Source organism: Triplophysa rosa, linkage group LG8 (assembly GCF_024868665.1).
Source record: "Triplophysa rosa linkage group LG8, Trosa_1v2, whole genome shotgun sequence".
NCBI classification, from domain to species: Eukaryota; Metazoa; Chordata; class Actinopteri; order Cypriniformes; family Nemacheilidae; genus Triplophysa; species Triplophysa rosa.
Window position 1 is genome coordinate 7,714,912 of NC_079897.1, and position 20,469 is coordinate 7,735,380.

Consider the following 20,469-nt stretch of genomic DNA (forward strand, 5'->3'; position numbering starts at 1 on the left):
ATTTGCACAACTTAAAAAACGGAAAAAGTCTTAATGCTAAATTTGTCACATATATTCAAGCCAAAACATGCTTTCTTCGAATAAAGCACGTCCTCCGAGTTTTGCTAATGCCGATGTTGGTTCATTTGCAGGCGTGGGGTTATCTGAGTCACCTGCCTGTCGTGGAGGTCGCTATGAGCGTCAAGGGCTGGTGGGAGGGGTGCAAGGAGCAAACTGAGCGATCTCTTCCAGCTAACGTCACCAACATCAGGGATGAGGCCAGTTGGCTACAGCTCCATGCAAATCAGGAGTATGTCCTACAGGTGTCAATGCGCCGCCTAAACATGGGCCAGCAAAGAGTGAGTCACCCAACATATTTTCTTCATTTTCTTTCAAACCATGCACATTCGATTTTCGATTTTTCGCTGTTTTAGAGAAAGCAGGACAGCAAGGCTCAGGCACCGCGCTTTCCAAAACCTAAAGATGAAGGCTGGTTTGTCATTCTCGGGGAAGTGGAGAAAAAAGAAGTGCTGGCCTTCAAACGTGTGGGATATGTACGCAGCCGCAGCACCGTGTCTGTGGCCTTCTATACACCAGAGAAGATGGGAAAGTAAGAGCTATCCACTGGTGCTTATATACTGAGATGTGTTGTATCCACACCGTGTCATGTCTACAAATATTTATTGTTTAGGTGTATCTACACATTGTACCTGATGAGTGACAGTTACCTGGGCCTAGACCAGCAGTATGACATCCACCTGAACGTCATTCCAGCCAGCGTTTCTGCACAGGTCAATACTGAGATATCAGAGGGTGTGGGTGAAATGGCCCTGCAGTGACCACATGCTGATGGATTAATACGGAACCTTGTTTTGGACAGATGATTGAAGATTTTTTTTTTGTGCAAATTTCTTGAATTTTCTTTTGGGAATTGCTAAAGGAAAGTACAAATTTTGTTTTAGGCCTAGGGTGTTTTTTGTATTTCTTTCTCAGTTACAACATTGGCATGATTGCCCATCTGGCCCAAATAATCTATTGATCTGTTAATGTCATAACTAAGGCTTGAAAATCCAAGATCAGATGGTTGTGTAAACGAGTTGTGCTGGATGTGTGTGTGCGTGCGTGCTTGTGTGTGAGAGACATGAAGTGGATTTGAGCTGGAGCTGCGCAGTGCTGCAGATGTGAGAAGACTTCTGTTCTTATTCTACATTTTTACATCACCCCTGATGCCTAATGAGACAGTTTACCAAAGATTTCTTCTTATTTCTTCAGTAATGTTCTGTACTATTAATAACTGTCAAAATAAAATAAAATAAAATAAATGCAGTAAAATCATTTCTTTTCTGCCCTCATTTACAGAGCAACAGGATTTGTGTTTGCAAGCTGAAAATGTTTAAAGTGATAGTTCACCCAAAAATACAATTCTGTCATCATTTACTCAAGTTGTTCCAAATCTGAACACAGCGCAAGATATTTGGAAGAATGTTATAACCAAACAGTTAGTGGACCCCATTGACAACCATTGTAGAAAAATATAGTTTTTTCTTCTTTTTTTTCTGTTTTTACAGAAGCAAGACCAACATCTGGAGTGATGTTAAAAAAATGCCACAGATGAATAGTTATTAAGTAATCAATTAATTTGTAGAGGGAGGTAAAAATGTCAATTTTCACCTGAAATTTGGAGCCATATTAGAGGGGGTAAAAATGAGATGAGAAATATGCCAGCATCGTCATTTTATTTTTACACAGAGATTAGTATATATATTAGTAAATCTGTTAATTTTAGCATTCCTTGATGCATTTTATACCAATGGTGAAAGCTCAAAAATGAAGAAAGTGCACTTCTTGTGTTCTTTTTACAAAATGTGCATGCCTGTAACTCCAGAACTGTTAGAGATACCTTGATGTCCTTTTATGTTCTTGTAACTGACCCACTTGTCTTTTGGGAACTACATTTTTAAAGCCCTATAAGCTTCAGTCCTAGAGAAATGAGGATCTAAATTTGGCTTCATGAGAAAACTGTTAAAATGGACACATTTTCAGTCATCATAAATTAAATGTGGGTGATTTTTTTTAAATCTCAACTCAACGTTATTTATATAGAGCTTTTTACAATTTTCGTTGTTACAAAGCAGCTGTACATGAGACATATTGACTATAAGCAAAACAATAACAACAATAAACCTGTAAAAACAAGAAAAAGGTGAAAACACAGAAGACAGACATACCCACATACAAAACACTCCACACACACAATATGCACACGTACTAACAGACATAGACATAGACACACACACTGACGCACAGACACATGGACGTGCACACACACACACAGACAAGCACGCACACACACACACACGCACAGTGAAAGCACACATTTAAGATAAAGGAGAGAGAAACACAGGTCAAATATAACAGACTATAAATTCCTATATGCAATATTAATTAAGTAAAACTTTAAAATTCTAATTCTAAAGCAGCCCCCCGGCCAGGCAAATAGTGCAACGGTGGCGGGGAACCCAAAACTCCAATCGAGAAAACAAAACCTCAGGAGAACCCAGGCCCAACCAGGGGATTCCAGTTCCCCTCTGGCAAAAGCTGCTGCCTCAGCACAAGCTCGACCGTGCTTGCACAACAAGGCTAAATAAAAATAAATAAACTTACTAATAAGGTAAATTATAGATTTAAGATTATCATTAATAATCTAATAGCATTTGAAATTTTGTAGTGAAGATGTGTCAGGTCACTGCGTCCTTCTTTATCCAGCTCTATCATCTCAGCTCTTGTCAGGTCGCAGCTTCCCATTCTCCGCTCTACCATCAGGTCTGGGCATGAACTGCATCCTGCTCGCTGTGGTAACCTTGGAACAATGAGACAAGACTGGCTGAGAGTAGAGTACTGTTCTGTACTCTTTGATGCAACAAGTACATCAGTTGTGTTTTTGGTTCCAGTTGATCTAACTAATGCAGCCTAAACCCTCAGAGGATTTATATTATGGAAGTGTAGTGTATGCAAGATTAAAAAGTTGCGTCTTTAGTCTAGATTTAAACTGATAGAGTGTTTCTGCCTCCCTGACAGTGCAGGGAAGACTATTCCAAAGTTTAGGCGCTATATAGGAAAAGGATCTACCACCTGCACTTGATTTTGAAATTCTAGGTATTACCAACTGACAGGATGCCTGAGAGCGTAATGCACGTGAAGGACTGTAATACAAGAGGAGTTCACTCAAGTACTGAGGAGCTAAACCATGTAGGGCTTTATAGGTAATAAGCAAGATTTTAAAGTTAACGCGATGCTTTATAGGTAACCAGTGCAAGGTTGACAGAACCGGGCTAATATGCTCATACTTTTTTGTACGTGTAAGAACTCAAGCTGCCACGTTTTGGACCAGTTGGAGTTTTTGTAATAAGCCTGCAGGGCAACCACCTAACAGTGCATTACAATAATCTAGTCTTGATGTCATGAATGCATGAATTAACTTCTCTGCATCTGATAGTGACAGCATATGACGTAGTTTAGATATATTCTTAAAATGGAAAAAACACAATTTTACAGGTGTTGGCGACGTGGCTCTCAAATGACAGATTACTATCGAATAGAAGATTCTATTCTATTCTATTATTAATTCAAGATTCTTAGCTGACAACAAGGGTTTTATGGAACATCCGTCAATAGTTAAGCAGTATTCTTGGTTGTTACGTATGGCGGTTTTTGGCTGTTTTGTCCGAGTTCAGTAATAAAAAGTTGTTACTCATCCAGTTTTTTATATCGACTATGCATTCCATTATTCGATGGAACTGCTGTGTTTCATGAGGCTTCGAGAAAATAGAAAGTTGAGTTTCATCAGCATAACAGTGAAAGCTAACTCCGTGTCACTTTATTATATCTCCTAGAGGTAGCATGTATAATGCGAAGAGCAGAGGCCCTAAGACTGAGCCCTGTGGTACACCGTACTGGACTTGCGATTTGTGTGTTTATTGCTACAAATTGAAAACGGTCGGATAAATAAGATTTAAACCATTTCAAAGCTTTCCCTTAATGCCGACATAATTTTCGAGTCTATGTAGGAGTGTGCTGTGGTCAATGGTGTCGAATGCAGCACTAATAACAAGATACAACCTTGGTCAGACGCCAATAGCAGATCATTTGTAACTCTGATCAAAGCAGTCTCTGTACTGTGACATGCTCTAAATCCAGATTGGAATTCTTCATTGATGTCATTCCTTTGGAGGAAGGAGCATAATTGAGTTGAAACTACTTTTTCCAGAACTTTAGATATGAAAGGTAAATTCGATATAGGCCTGTAGTTCCCTAGTTCTCTAGGGTCGAGTTGGGGTTTTTTGACAAGGGGCCTTATAACAGCCACCTTATATGCTTTAGGCACATGTCCTAATGTCAGAGATGAGTTAATAATACTAAGAAGAGGGTCTATAATTTCTGGGAGCATCTCTTTCAGTAGATTTGTAGGTATAGGGTCTAGCATGCATGTTGTTGATTTAGATGATCTAATGATTTTAGTCAGTTCATCGTGATCTACGGTAGAAAATAATTGCAATTTCTCCTTAGGGGCGCTGTAGTTAGTTTGTTCAGCGGGTTTCACTTCTGGTTGCATTGTTATAATTTTTTCTTTAATATCTTGGATTTTAGTAGTTCATAAATTCATCACTGTTATGCTGATATCCAGAATCTGAAGTCGCTGATGATTTATTTTTTGTTAATTTAGCCACTGTGTTACATAAAAACCTAGGGTTGTGCTGGTTTTCTTCTATTAGTGATGAAAAGTAGGCGGATCTAGACCTTTCCTGTATTTTTGAGTACTATCCTTCCATGCTGTACAAAATACCTCTAATTTAGTTTTCTTAAAGATGCACTCCATTTTTCGGGCCGCTTTCTTTAGAGCCTGAGTGTGTTCATTATACCACGGTGTTGGGCTGCCATTTTTAATCTAGCGTCTCCGAGAAGGTGGAGTTAAAATTTTCAATGGGAATGTCAAGATCTTCAACGTTATTTCTCATTCTAGAGATTTGAGACAATTCAGGCAGATTATCGAGAAATGCATCTTTGGTAGTTGAAGTTATTGTACCATATTTGTAACAATGAGTTTTATTTGCAGCCGTAGGCCAGTGAAGCAAACATAATACCAAATAATGATCTGAAATGTCTTCACTCTGCTGAAGGATTTTAACGTCGTCCACATTTATACCGTAAGACAGTATTAAATCTAAAGTATGATTACGAAGGTGAGTGGGTCCTGACACATGTTGACTAACGCCCATGGAGTTAAGAGTGTCTTTGAAAGCCATTCCTAAGGCATCTGTATCGTTATCTACGTGGATGTTAAAGTCACCAACGACAAGGACTCTATCTGCACTTAATTTCTTTTAAAGAAGAATGTCTTAAGAACAAATAATTTTGAAACTAGAAATGCATCTTTTTTATTTCTATTAAAACAACTGCACTAAACATAACCATTTCAGTGTCCTTTTGGCACTGAGTTACTGTCAAAAATGATCGGGTTAAGGCACATTAACTTGCTCTGAATAGTTTATTTATAAATAAATAGCTTATCAAGCATATCAGATGTAAATTTTCACCACATTTGACATGTATGCAAACTTTCATCAGTTTTCGAGCATCTTCAAAATGTAATTAATTTTGAAGATTATAACAAACGGAGCAATTCCTCATATCATCTGTGCTCGGGCCAAAATTAACAACATCCCTTTATCAAAATTTCCCTATAACTCAAAGAAATATAGAATCTTATAAATAAACTATTCAGAGCAAGTTAACCTTAACCCGATCATTTTTGACAGTAACTCGGTGCCGAAAGGACACTGAAATGGTAATGTTTAGTGCAGTTGTTTTTATAGAAAGAAAAAAAATACATTTCTAGTTTCAACATTATTTGTTCTTAAGACATTCTTCTTTAAAAGAAATTAAGTGACAGATTTTTTTTAAAGTTTTCTCATGAAGCCACATTTAGATCCTCATTTCTCTAGGACTGAAGCTTATAGGGCTTTAAAAATGTAGTTCCCAAAAGACAAGTAGGTCAATTACAAGAACATAAAAGGACATCAAGGTATCTCTAACAGTTCTGGAGTTACAGGCATGCACATTTTGTAAAAAGAACACAAAAAGTGCCTTTTCTTCATTTTTGAGCTTTCACCATTGGTATAAAATGCATCAAGGAATGCTAAAATTAACAGATTTACTAATATTTATACTGATCTCTGTGTAAAAATAAAATGATGATGCTGGCATATTTCTCATCTCATTCTAATATGGCTCCAAATTTCAGGTGAAAATTGACATTTTTACCTCCCTCTACAAATTAATTGATTACTTAATAACAATTCATCTGTGGCATTTCATAATTTTTTTAACATCACTCCAGATGTTGGTCTTGCCTCTGTAAAAATAGAAAAAAATCAAAAATTTGAGCCGTGGAAATATTCAAAATTTGGTTGATTTGACACGGAATGACCCTTCTGTTAAACAAAAAAGAAGACATTTTGAAGAATGTACCACAGCAAACAATTCTGGGGCACTTTTGACTAACATTGTAGCCTAATTGTTCCTACTATGGTAGTCAATGGGGTGCAAGAACTGTTTGGTTACAAGCATTCCTCCAAATATCTTTTTCTGTGTTCAACCAATCAAAGAAATGTATACAGGTTTGGAACAACTAGAGTGTGAGTTATTCATGACAGAATGTTCATTTTTGGGTGAACTATCCCTTAAAATGTTTAAATTATGTTTTTACAGATGTCTTATATTCAGCACATACCTATTATTTACCTTTAGGTTTCATGAAATTGCATGGTAAATGCAAATTTATAATTTTTGAATATATTTTCAAGATTTACATTTTTTGTTCTTTAAAATGATTATTATTATTTTGCTGAGCACCTACTGGCAAAGTCTTTGTCGAGGTGTTTTGTAATGTAGTCATTTTATAACTAAAAAATGGTTTTGTTTCTGACTAACACCGTAATTAAAAATCACAACCGTTTGAATAATCTTTTAATTTATTTCCCCTGGTTGTAATGGAGACTCAGGTTTTATGTCTCTCCCGAGGACTTCGTGTATGGCAAACTATTTTCGATTGTTCTCTTTTCCACTGACGCGGTTTAATCAGCAGCAAATTCAAGCTTTAGGAAAAGGTTAAAGCAGCATCAAGCGTTGCGTGTGCAGGGCCCATCCACTGTGATTTTCTCTTGCCGCGAGTGATTTCCTATTACACACACAGACTGCAGCCCTTCAGGGGCACAAAAGAAACATCTCTTGATATTTCGTACATATTTTGACGTTTTTTACTTTTATGACAAAATTATCATTATTGTTCAAAATATTAATAATATAATTTTCGTGTAATAACACATGCAAACATCAACGCATTTTATATTACAGAAAAGTGAAGCGCTTGCATTTGAAATAAATGAATTGATCCAGAATATAGATAGAAATGTTATTATTATATTAGAATTATTATTATTACCTGTATAACTAGAATAGTATTGCGTTAATGGTCTGCATTTAACAGCTTCTGGTTTCACATGGTCAATGGCATCCAATGGGAAAATCCTGTCTGGTGCATGAGTGTCCAATGAGCTGAGGATCAGGGGGCGGGTCTACGTGCAGCCTACAGACAGAAAGAGAGTTTCACAAACTCCCATCCAAACAAGATCCTTCTGGATACTAAGATGCGTGTTTGCTGTGGAATTCAGCATGAATTAGTCTGGATATTTCTGATCGTTATGGACCAACGAACAGAATGAAATTCATCCGATGAGGTAAGGTGAAACGACATGCACGTTTGAGCAATATTAAAATATCTGGTTTTATAAAAGCAATAGGTCAGAAATTTCGGGCATTTGTTTATGGGATCTTTCATCCAGAAATATGGAGGAAAGCCTGGAAATCTGTAAACATGAAGCCATAAGAACTTCTTTGCAAACATCTATTTGATATTTATAAAGGTTTTGGTATCGTGGTTAATTTAGAAAAGAACTTGAAGGTGTTTTTTGTTTTCCAGGGTTTCGTGGGCAGTTGATGGACGGGTGAATCTTTTCTTATAAAGACCCAAGAGGATTTCATGTTGCATACCTTAAGGCTCATATCGGATGAAACTAATGAAAAGCATGTATTTGTGTGAAATGTTTGCTGGGTAGGGAATTTTGGGATCAGTGTTCAGATGCTGGTAAAGGAGATTTCACGCCTGCGGTTTGATTCTTGAAGTGAAGGTGTCCAGTGGTGATAGAGATGAAGGAGAAGTCGAAGAACGCGGCGCGCACGCGTCGGGAAAAAGAGAACAGCGAGTTTTATGAGCTCGCCAAACTGCTGCCTTTACCCTCAGCCATCACCTCACAGCTGGACAAGGCCTCCATCATCAGACTTGCCACCAGCTACCTGAAGATGAGGATAGTCTTCCCTGAAGGTCAGTTCACACATATCTTCAGTCCATTCTCACTGCCCGACATTTTCTGCTTTATTTTCAAGTCAATAATAACAAGAATGATAAAAACAAGTAATAATTATAATAATAGTAATAATTATAATTATATAGTGGCGTTGTTTAGAGGAAAATAAAATATTGGGCCTATCTCGTGTAACTAGCCTATTTTATTATTACATTACATCTTCATTCTTAAATATAAAAAATAAGACCTCAGAAAAGAGCATCGTTTCATATCTGATCTTATCAAAATGATTTGTAGCAAATAATTAAAAGGCTGTAAGCTGTTTTATAGAATTGTATGTCGATGTCACGTTTGTTGCGCGCTGTAGCATTGCCGCTGCAGTTTGTTTAAATAAAAGATCACGAGTATTTATAAATTATAATTTATTTAAAATAAAAATAATAAATATTTAAATACGTTTTAAAATGCACACGTATAATATTGTACGTTTTTTTTTTGTAAGTGTAGTTTAAGACTGTAAATCATGTTGTTTTTAACATTAGCGTTCCCACCTTCTGTGGTGCGTGACTGAAGACAAACTGCGTCAATTCAGTCAGCGTCTGATCTTCTGTCTGGTCCGCACATGATCAACAAGTGTCTTTTTTATAACTGTTTAAATTGTATTATTATTATTATTAGTAGTAGTAGTATTAGTATTATGTTGTTTTTATATGATTTGTTATTATTATTTTTATTATCACTACTACTACTACTACTACAACAATAGACCAAAAAATATTGTGTTGTATATCAGAACTCAAGATATAAAATAGCCTACAGGAAATCCAGAAATGACTCAACTGTGCGCTGTTCATGAAGACCAAAAGAAAATTGTTTATTTCTTTAACTGTTTTGCGTTAATTTTCCATGCTCCCGTTTTTAACTCTTAAATATATTTTTTTAACTCTTAAATATATTGTTTTGGACAAGAAAACATTTATAGGCCTAGGTATAAATATATAGCCAACGTGTATATATTAAATTAATTTAAGAAAATGAAATGAAATGGCATGCGTCTGAAGTTTAGATCTGTGATTCCTGCAGGTCTAAAAGCTGAGTTTTATCAACAAATATATCATATAGATAACCTGAAGCAGAATGTAATGCTGGATGTGCCTTATAAATTTAAATTAATTTGTGTTACATTTAGAATGAACAAACTAACCAGTTTGCGTGTGAAAATGGTAAAGATTTCAAAGAAGCACTTTACCAGCGCCATGTGTTTTACTCATTACATTGTAAAAACATGTTTTAAAAGATACAGTAGAAATAAAAGCATCTCAGGTTAAATGTCAGTAAGGTCAAAGTAAAAACAGCTCGCATGCGTTGTTATAGGAAATGAGAGAGTAAAAGTTTATTACAAAAGCAAAGAAGGTGAAAGGAGTTTTATGGTGGTTATTTATTGCCTGACTGCACAGAGAACACTGTCATATTGACAGACCGCGCTGTCAAATAATCGTAAAATAGTTTTTTATGCTTTTAGTAGTTTGTTTATTTGTGTAAGAGTAATGTTTGCTCAAGTTTGCTTGCAGTAATAAATTTAGTACCTTTTCTGGAGCTGTTTCACAGTAAAAAATTTAAAGACGAAAACATATCTATTCATCACATTTTTAAATTTATAATAAGCCGACACCTGTATTATAATATGAACAATTTGCTGTAGGTTTTACGTGTCACAGTATGCGAACTTACAAACTATTAAAGCTTTTATAGCAGAACCCATTTGACTTAGGATTTCAGATTAATTACCCTGAATGCTATTTCAAAATCATTTTGATGAGACCCAATTATCTGTTGTTGTTTCTAAACTGTATCACTATAATACATTTAATAACTATTATAACAGATTTTATTGCTCATATAAAGCTCATATTAAATAATGTTCAGCCGTGCAGATAAATACGACGAAAGAAACACCGAAAATAATGTAACAGCAGGACAAGAAAAACATTTTCTAATAGTTACACATGACGGTTTAAAGAACGATTATTATGATTTTAACATTGATATACCACAATAATGCAACTAATTGATTTAATAATGTAACTATTAATACATTATTATTATTATTGTTGTTGTTGTTGTTGTTGTTGTTGTTGTTGAAAAAATGTGAAAAGCGCCATAGAAATACATTGAATTGAATTGGAGTTGATGTTGTTGTTACAAAACTCTTTAATTGTAGGTTTAGGTTTTTAACAATTGGTCGACAAAATTTAAGACTCCTATTACGTTATTTTATTTTTACAATCTTTAAATCTGTTATATGTAGGCTAATAAGATTACAAAAACAATCTAAAGTGATCTGTATAACTGATTATTTCTCTCTGAAGCCTGTTTACACGGCAGATATTTCAGGGATGTTATTGACTAAGTACATATGTGGTTATTTTTTAGAGCCAGTTTGTTTGCCGAGTAATGTGATTGTTTCTGCTGAATAAACGCCGAGTCCACGTTTGTTTAATATAAAAGTCCAATCCAAGCCTCTGATGTTTGTTTTTGTGTGATTTGCATTTCAATAAGGATTGTGTGCATGGGACTGTTTGCTTTATTGAGTTTCACCGCCTGCCTGGACCATAATAAATACTCCTGATTTACATTCCGCCTGTTTACAGTCAATCCGGTGTTACAATATTGACCGATTCATTGTAAAGTCTGTAATAATGCTATAATAATAATAATTGGCTAGTAATAATAATACTAATTGTAGTATTTGTAGTAATTGTAATAGTAGTTGTAGTATTAGCGTTAGTGTTGTTTTTAGTATTAATAGTATTAAGCTATTATTGTTTTTGCTTGTTGTTGCTGTTATTACCAATTGCACATGTTGATATTTTATTTAATGGAAACATTTGGTGTAATTAGTAATAATCCTGTCAGTTGACTGGGGGATTTTTATACCATGTATCTGATGGTCATTTGTAATAATTAATGTGCTGAATGTGTTTTTATTTATTTTATGTAGTTATTTTTTATATAAATATGTCCCGCAGGTCTTGGGGAATCTTGGGGCCACGTGAGTCGAGCCAGTTCTCTGAATAATGTGGGTCGAGAGCTGGGATCACATTTGCTTCAGGTAGGCTACACGCGTTTGATATCTGACACAACAATGTAATACCTTCGAATCAGTGTTGTTGTTAATAATCTTATTGTTATAAACAAATTAATTGTAAAGTCTTCGAAACGCATTATCGAACATATCGGGGTTTTAACTATTTTGACAGACCAACAGGCCAGAATATCTCACAATACTTACACATTGTGTAAATTTGGTAGAATATTTCGATATGTTGTATTATTTTGGTAGACTATAACATTTTTTTTTTCAAAATTATAGTTCCTGCGCTATTATGCGTAATGAAATAATCACGCTTTTCACAGTTGAATGAAATCTAAATCGAATAACGAAATCTAAATAATGTTGTTACTTTTTCTAGACTTTGGATGGCTTTATTTTTGTGGTGGCTCCAGATGGTAAAATCATGTACATTTCTGAAACGGCATCAGTGCATTTAGGATTGTCACAGGTAAATTAGCATAGGCTACAGTATTAGTGTTTTTCATTTCAATCGAGGTGAGAATATTTATAGCATGTTTGGCAAAGTTGACAAAGATTGATGTCTGCAGGTAGAGCTGACGGGGAACAGTATTTATGAATACATCCACCCCGCGGATCATGACGAGATGACCGCAGTGCTGACGGCGCACCAGCCCTACCATTCCCACTTTCTACATGGTAAGACCATCGTTATTAAAAACAAATATTCTTACACAATTATCGACCTTGGTCCTCAATTTATCTTATATTTTTCTTTATTGTCTTTTAAGAGTATGAAATGGAGAGGTCGTTTTTTCTAAGAATGAAATGCGTCCTTGCCAAAAGAAACGCAGGCTTGACATGCGGAGGTTACAAGGTATGTAGGCCCAGTTAGTTATCTCTAAAATGTATCAAATCGCCGTTAAATACACTGTAGCACCCTGACTTACATTTTGGATATTTTATTTATATCAGAGAGGCTATGGAAATTTCCTGCAAGCCATAGCAGAATAAAGTGTGTAGATTTAGGCTATTACAATTGAAAAGTGACACAGGTGTGTGCTTTTGTGTTGTGCAGGTCATTCATTGCAGTGGATATCTGAAGATCCGTCAGTATAGTTTAGACATGTCCCCATTTGATGGCTGTTATCAGAATGTGGGTCTGGTGGCCGTGGGTCACTCACTCCCACCCAGCGCAGTGACCGAGATAAAGCTCCACAGCAATATGTTCATGTTTAGAGCCAGTCTAGACATGAAGCTCATCTTCCTGGATTCCAGGTACAGTATTCTTCCCTATACAAATATACAGATCTCCTCATCAGCGGACACACCCCATGTAGGATGTTAATTTATTTTGTTTTATTATTTTTTATAGGTGACATTGTTAGAATTTTTAAGTTTACGCTTTACAGAACTGTGATCACACAAATTGAGACACTGTAAGGGACCACACAGATGTGCAGAGAATGCAATTATAAATATTTTGGAATAGGATGTAAAGTATTTAAATGTCATTTTGTCTCGCTATAAGCATATGTATATGAGTTAATTTGTATCTTAAAAGTAGCTTCACCAGACCTGTAATAAAAATATATGATCTTATTCTCTTTTTAGGTTATCAATTTATATATTGGCTGAATAAGGAAAAGGAGCATTATGTAAAAAAAACTATAGACAACATGAGGACTGCATTCTCTGTGTGTCTCTATGGTTGTGTAAATGCAGCTTTATTTGTGCACATATTTCCATTTCCGTATGCACATGCAGCTGTGTGTAACGTGTTGATTTGAGGTTTTCTCAGATTGGCGTGTGTGTGGACAGGTGTTTGTTATTCTGTTGTGTGTTTGTCAGGGTTGCAGAGCTCACTGGCTACGAACCACAGGATTTAATAGAGAAGACACTTTATCATCACGTCCACGGCTGCGACACTTTCCACCTGCGCTGTGCGCACCACTTGTGTGAGTTAGGTTTGTTTTTCCTCATTTCTCTGGTCATGCATCTAATAATAACAGCAGCTTTAGTGATGACTGGAGCTATAAACACACCTCTATGGGCCTCTTCACATGCTCACTGTGCAGCATAGAGGATGAATATGACATCCCTGCGTCAAAACATGGGCTTCAAGATTAGACACGCAATCTATTAGTAACTAAATTAGTGAGACAGAATGAAATTAAGCTTTTTTTGAGTGTTAACAGAAACGTGATAAATTGAATATAATTTGTTTAGTCTTTAAAAATTCATTTTTCTACAATACATTCTTTCCCATCACATTTCTGCCGATTGCAGCACAACAGAGCTTATTATGTATCACAACATTTGCTCTCATTTAATATAAATAGTTATTAGGCTGAAAGAGAAAACATCTTATATTTGAAACATGCAAAAGAAAGCCATAATTATTTCCCAGCTTAAGTAATGAAATGATCCATTTATAAAAGTAAAACACAAAAATACAATGCTATTAAAGAAGGTAAAGAAACATTTATTGTATTTGTATCTCTCTGAACCTTGTTTAAAGTCCCAGTGAAATTAAAACTTACAATGCCTATTTTTTCATGAAATATTGCAGCGTTCATTGTAAATAGTTTATCAATGTGGGTCATTCTCTTTTTAAAAAATTGTGTGTCCTCATAATCTTTCGTTAAAATCTGAAAATGCACTTCCGTCCTGTAATGGCTATCCATCTTGGATGATGGATGTTAGACGGCTTGGGCGGAGCATCGGTTAACTCCTCCCCTTCAATTGTCAGTCTGCTGCCAGTTCCATTTCAAATCGCAGAGAGAGACGAAAGCCACGGCCACTATTTTTCTCATTCAAAATTACATTTCACTCGGAAATGCGTTAAAATACGGAAGTAAACATGATCGCAACTTCCGGTTCACGGGGACTTTAAGTGAAGATGTGAGATTTTGTTTTTACTGACTGTGTTTTTCCTCCACAGTGCTCGTAAAGGGACAGGTCACAACCAAATACTACCGATTTCTGGCTAAGCAGGGCGGTTGGGTGTGGGTGCAGAGTTATGCCACTATCGTTCACAACAGCAGATCATCTAGACCTCACTGCATTGTCAGCGTCAACTACGTTCTCACGTGAGTAAACCCTCCTACCTACTGTACATCTATGCTGAATATTCTAAGCTATTCATACATTTGACACTGACATTGTGTCTTTATACAGTTTGCTGTTGAAAATCTTATAATTAAGATTCAAAACAAAGCAGCAACCCTTTTTATCTCGCAATGGATTTAAGCTATTAAGATATTATTCAGTTATTATTCATTATTTTATTTAATAAATGTTTTAATTAAATATATTTATTACATATTTTCATATCTCTGTTTTGTGTCTGAACATCTAGTTGTATAAGCACTGTTATTATGATTACTGTACAATTACTTATTTAAATAGTAATATAATGATTTGTTATTGTATCACTGTTGTGCATGTCAGTGTAACTGTTTTATTGTTGCTTTATCATTAATCCGCGTACATGGTAACAAATCCACAAATTAATTAAATAATTAATACATGAAACATTATAAAGTGCTTGAATGAGTTAATGTAATTTAGTAAACATACCTCAAGTTTACCCAAAAAACAAGCATAATGTATATATTTTGGAAAGAAGTTGTATAGCATTTGATTTTTCTCAAACATCTGTCTTGAGATGTGTTGAGTTGTTCACATCCTAATGCCCTAAGACTACAACATCATTAGAGTGTAATTTTATGGTGTTTGCAAAAATTTGGCCACGACAGTGTGTGAGTAAGTCAATGCTGCCCCAACACTCTTCAGTCAGTTTGGGGAGTCATCTACGTTCTTGCTTTATATAATATGCCAGCTGTGTGTTCAGGAACTGCATGCGAGCCAGGGGTTGTGGGTGATTTATTCGTCATGCATTCATACTGACAAACTCTGTGCATTACCACAATGAACTTTCCGCTGGAAGTCTCGAGGAAGAATGAAGCAGGATTGAGCAATGGAGCCATCGCTCACACTTAAGCAAAGGACACATGGAGAAGCAAAGCGTATTTCCACGATGTTCATTGGAACCGACGCCAGCATATGAAAAACGAAATACTTCTTGCTTTCTCTTGGTCTCCTTTTCTGTCCTTCTGTTACTAATGTAAATCAATTAAGCACTTCTTCAATAGCTTCTGAGTGTCAGACAGTCATAAAGCAAAAGTGTTTATGGGGTTTAATTAACAGGCTGTAAAGCCGATGAGGTTTTATAGCTCACAACATGCTCATGTGATATTCTCTACCATCAGTCACCATTTCACTTCCTTTGGGAGAAGGCTTGCAGGAATGCATGTGGATATCGCAAATGTGGGATGCATTTCAGAAATGCGCAGCCATCATATTCAAGTGTTTTCAAAGTCTGCTCACAAGGGCCACAATGTGTGAAATTAAATTGCATGTATGTGATAAACAACCGAGACTAGCCAACCTGTTGCATCACCTCAAGGGTTTGGCTTCTATCTACAGGCCTTGACCTCTGTTCACATGGAGAACCCAAAACACGCTCAAATGAGGGCGTCAACATCACAAGCGTTGCGTAGATAAGTGTGTGTGCATGTGAGTACGTTCGTGTAGATCGTTACCATCTGCTTGCAATCCCAAAAGGCTGTGTGTTGTCTGAGCCAGGTTTCTGTGCCTCCGGAGGGAGGCTGAGATCGGCGTCTGGCCAGCATACGTTTTACCCATAGTTTTCTGAAAGTTAAACATCACTGGGAACAGAAATCCATATAGCACTTTACTGAGAAATCAATTCCCATTTCCTAGTTATGCCTTATGTGGTGATCCCTGTGTGGGTTTGATTTAGCCAGACCAGCTCTTAATCTCACTGTGTATTTGAACAGAGCCTCCAGCCCTCTGGCGTATGTTTGTCGGAGCCTTGTTCCAATCCGGCAGGAGAAACAATGCATTTTCTTTCTCGAATCTTCACACACACGCACAACTACACACTGCCTCGCCGCTGAGAATGTATCCTGGATGACGTAAATACAAATCTGACTGTAGACTTTTGGCATTGGTGAAACTGGAAAGGGAAAAAATGCACCAGTACGCAAATTCTCTAGTCAATTACAAAGAACTTGCATACCATTCTTCCAAAAAGATTGAGGTCAATTCTAAACATAGTACTGAGCCTCTGAACCAACAATTGTCCTGTTTTAATTCCCCACAGGGACACAGAGTATAAAGGACTACAGTTGTCCTTAGATCAGGTGACATCCACTAAGCCCTCATTCACCTACAACAGCCCCTCCAATCCCATCAGTGAGAACAGAAGAGTGGGCAAAAGCAGGGTTTCCCGTACCAAGACCAAGGCACGTCTTTCTCCCTATTCACAGGTGAGTTCCGGTCAAACAACAGTCCCGTCAACCAATCTGATTGGATGATAGCAATGTTAGGTGTTGATCCAAGGACATGTGCTGCCTGTCCTTACTGTTGGTATTGCTGGTCAGCAATAAGAATTTGACATATTATTGATGCCCATTTGCTTTGGTTTGCAGTATCCAGTCTTTCCCACAGATCGTTCGGAGTCGGATCACGATAGTCCGTGGGGTGGGAGCCCACTCACCGATTCTGCCTCCCCTCAACTTCTGGAGCCGTGTGAAGGGATAGACTCCTCATGTGTGTACCGACAGTTCTCTGAACAGCGACCAGTTTGCTACAGCCTACCATTGGCAGATGATCACCACACCTCTAGTGGCCTCTATACCCACACTCATTCCGAGTCCTGTGAGCGGGGTCGCTGTAGGGCCGGTCGATACTTCCTGGGCACATCTCAGCCTGGACGAGAGGCATGGTGGGGTGCGGCCCGCTCTGTCATCCCATTAGCCAAGTCTTCGCCCGAGAATGGAGATAGTTACGAAGATGTGATGCCCCACATCTCCTCAGTTCACAGCATGCAAGGTGAGTGCTCTTTCAATAGATCAGAGATTCAAAAGTGCCGAATAAGTACAGTAACGCTGATTCTTCCCACTTGCAGTGAGGGCTCACTGGGATGAGGACAGTGTCGTCAGCTCACCTGATGCCGGCTCAGATTCAGGGGACCGATACCGTAGCGACCAATGCCGTGTGAGCCCTCAAGAGCCCAGTAAGATTGAGACGTTGATTCGAGCCACACAACAGATGATAAAAGAGGAGGAAAGTCGTCTACAGCTGCGAAAGGCTGCCACAGACATACCTTTGGAGACTACGAATGGTCTGGCCAAGAGCCACAGCCAGTCATTTAGTAGTGATTTTACCCAGTCAGCATTGTGTCGAGGGACAGCTCAGGTGATAAGCCCCGCCCCTAGTCCCGTTGCTCTGTCTCGCCTGAGCAACCCCAACCCTGACAGACTGGGTAAAAGTAAAGACTTCCTGCAGAATGACCTCTCCTCTTCTCAACAACACCAGCAACCGTTGCCCCTGACAGGCACCTGTGCTGTTTCTCCAACCCCTGCTCTCTACCCCTCCCATTCCCGCCAGTACCTGGAAAAACACACAGCCTACTCACTCACTAGCTACGCACTTGAACATCTGTATGAGGCCGACAGCTTCAGAGGATACTCGCTGGGTTGCTCAGGTTCTTCTCATTATGACATGGCCACTCTCCGCATGCAGACCGAACAAACCCCCAGCCATAAAGGCACCTCTGTCATTATCACCAATGGCAGCTGATGTTTGTCCAAACACACACCATCACCCACTCACTCAAGCTAGCCATTTGTATGGAATTATTTTTATTCCTATAGATATTAAGGGATGTGAAATCTGGAAATCTGTAAAACAGAAACTCGAAGACCGCGCGAATAGACAATTACCACTTTTCTTTTATAACCACTATTTCACTTTTCACTGGTTAATGCTTGAATGAATGGGACTTACCCAATTCATTTATGGAAGCAAACGTGATCTCCATAAAATGTCCACTTATTGCTAATAGCACATTAATTATTTATATGGTGGTTTCAAACAGTATTAATCTATTTAGTATATTTTGTCTGGAAATCACATTTGTGGGGTCCCTGATATTTTGTGGTATAGGCTACCATATGTTGACTGTTATTTATTTCAAAATCCAGTTTAATTCCTGTAGTCATTTGTCCTCCGAGACAACCAAAACCTCAGTGCAACCATGTTTAACATGACACTGGGCGAAAAACACCAGTGGCAGCAAGCGGATATACCAGAGATCACAAATTGTTTCTGAAGCATTCGGTTATTTTAAGTTGTTTGAGGTTTCATGTTGCATATGTTCATCTTGGCTTATTTCTGAATGTACAAGACTGAAGGTTAAAATACAGAAATATAAGCCTAAAATTATTGGTTTGAATCTTTATTTAGTTTTCGAATGGATGATTACCTATTATGTTATAAACTTTTTTTAAACGAACAAATATACATACTTTATTTGTTCTTCTGCAAGCTCAATTAAAACATCAACCTTTAAACATTATGCAATTATGAAAAACTTTTGATTTTATTCAAACTGATGGAACTATTTAGAGATTTGTTGGTGAGTAGTGACAGAGGATGTGGAGAAAAGTGAATGACTAATCTGCAGTGGTGGGACACGGGAGAGATTTCAGTTGTGCTGCTATTTGGTGTATTGGGGTTCCACACTGGAGGACTTTGAAGTATAATATGGACATCAAGGGGGAGTTTTTCTGTAGACAGTAGCTCTTACCTCACCCCATCATGTATTTATAGGATTCAAACGGGCTTTGTGTGGAAACCAGTTTCTCAGAGTGAGAAAAAAGTATTTATGGTGTACATATGCTCAAAGAACAGCCACCCCCACCAAATCAAGCAATGCAAAAGTTGAAAAATGTATTTATTATTATGTGAATGAAAACTGTCATCTGGTTTTAAATATACGTCCTATCACACATAGTGTGTGTGTTTATTTATATTTTTATGATCTGTCTCAAAATTAAATGGTAATTTTCCATTCATGCATCAGTATTTCTGCACATATAATGACTACATATTTGAAGGGTTTTTTCAAACTGTGACATCCTGTTTAAAATAATATAATTTCATATTTTTCACTGGTTCAATATTTTTCATTCAGTGTGAATTTAGAGGTGAAAAGAAATACATTCACACTATTTTGATCATCATGTTTTAATGGTATTTCATACTCACCTGAGAAATAAATAAATTATTTCAATTAAATGTAACATGCATTGAATGGCTGTTTATCATTCATTTATTTTGTCAATGTTTTTAGCGAATTGTATTTATTACTTGCATTTCAAATACAAATCAAATAATTGTTGAGGAAGTTACAAATAACAAACATACAGATAAAACCTATAACATTTATATTTTAAGAATTATAATATAATTATAATTGGGATGGTAGTTTTACAGAGGTAATGCTTTTTGTCAGTGTCAAGCGAAAAGCTATTTTAATTTTTAATAATATTTTGCAATATTTCTATTTTTCCTTGTTCATCAAGAGACTTTCTTCCAAACGATTTAACCATTTTGATGTATTATTTGAATAGCTTAAATTTAAATGTTATAGTTGTAATAATTCTATATATTTAGTAAATTAAATGTAATTGTTGTGTAAGGTAAGCTATGGGACATACACTTCCCCACCCCCACAAAATATTTAATTTAATTTATATTAACATTAATTTCTATTCATATTTTATTGTATAATAATTGTATTAAATAAACAATTAGTGGAATAGGTCGTGTAACTTTGTCGCGTTTACGTTTAGCCAAGGACCGGTTCTTTTACTGGTAACCCAAAATAAGCCATACTGGCTTAAAGGGATGATTTACCCAAAAATGAACATTCTGTCATGATTTACTCACTCTCTATAGTTGTTCCAAACCTGTATACATTTATTTGTTTGGTTGAACACAGAGAAAGATATTTGGACGAATGCTTGTAACCAAACAGTTCTTGCACCCCATTGACTACCATACTAGAAAAAATTACAAAAGTGAGTCAAAAGTGCCCCAGAACTTTTTACTGTCTTA

General features: G+C 36.8%; 2 protein-coding genes across 4 annotated transcripts in view; both read left to right on the forward strand.

Annotated features, from left to right (window-relative positions):
* The window catches only part of ascc3 (activating signal cointegrator 1 complex subunit 3), a 285,207-nt gene extending 283,877 nt beyond the window's left edge, over positions 1–1,330 (forward strand). For both annotated transcript variants that reach the window (XM_057340397.1, XM_057340398.1), the window contains 3 exons: positions 132–338; positions 414–589; positions 671–1,330. In XM_057340397.1, coding sequence (XP_057196380.1) covers positions 132–338; positions 414–589; positions 671–818 — 531 coding nt within the window. In that variant the 3' untranslated portion in view covers positions 819–1,330. The remainder of the gene's footprint in view (positions 1–131; positions 339–413; positions 590–670) is intronic.
* A 5,611-nt stretch (positions 1,331–6,941) lies between these two features.
* On the forward strand, positions 6,942–19,593 carry sim1a (SIM bHLH transcription factor 1a). 2 transcript variants are annotated; one of them, XM_057339144.1, is made up of 12 exons: positions 6,942–7,775; positions 8,018–8,419; positions 11,432–11,514; positions 11,876–11,965; positions 12,066–12,174; positions 12,267–12,352; positions 12,554–12,753; positions 13,327–13,442; positions 14,420–14,567; positions 16,667–16,832; positions 16,995–17,397; positions 17,474–19,593. In XM_057339144.1, exons 2-12 carry the CDS (start codon positions 8,245–8,247, stop codon positions 18,145–18,147), a joined length of 2,250 nt encoding a protein of 749 aa, XP_057195127.1. In that variant the 5' UTR covers positions 6,942–7,775; positions 8,018–8,244; the 3' UTR covers positions 18,148–19,593. The 2 variants fall into 2 exon arrangements, with proteins under 2 accessions (XP_057195127.1, XP_057195128.1); XM_057339145.1 differs by having other exon boundaries at positions 6,943–7,775; positions 13,327–13,433.
* Positions 19,594–20,469: the final 876 nt, after the last annotated feature.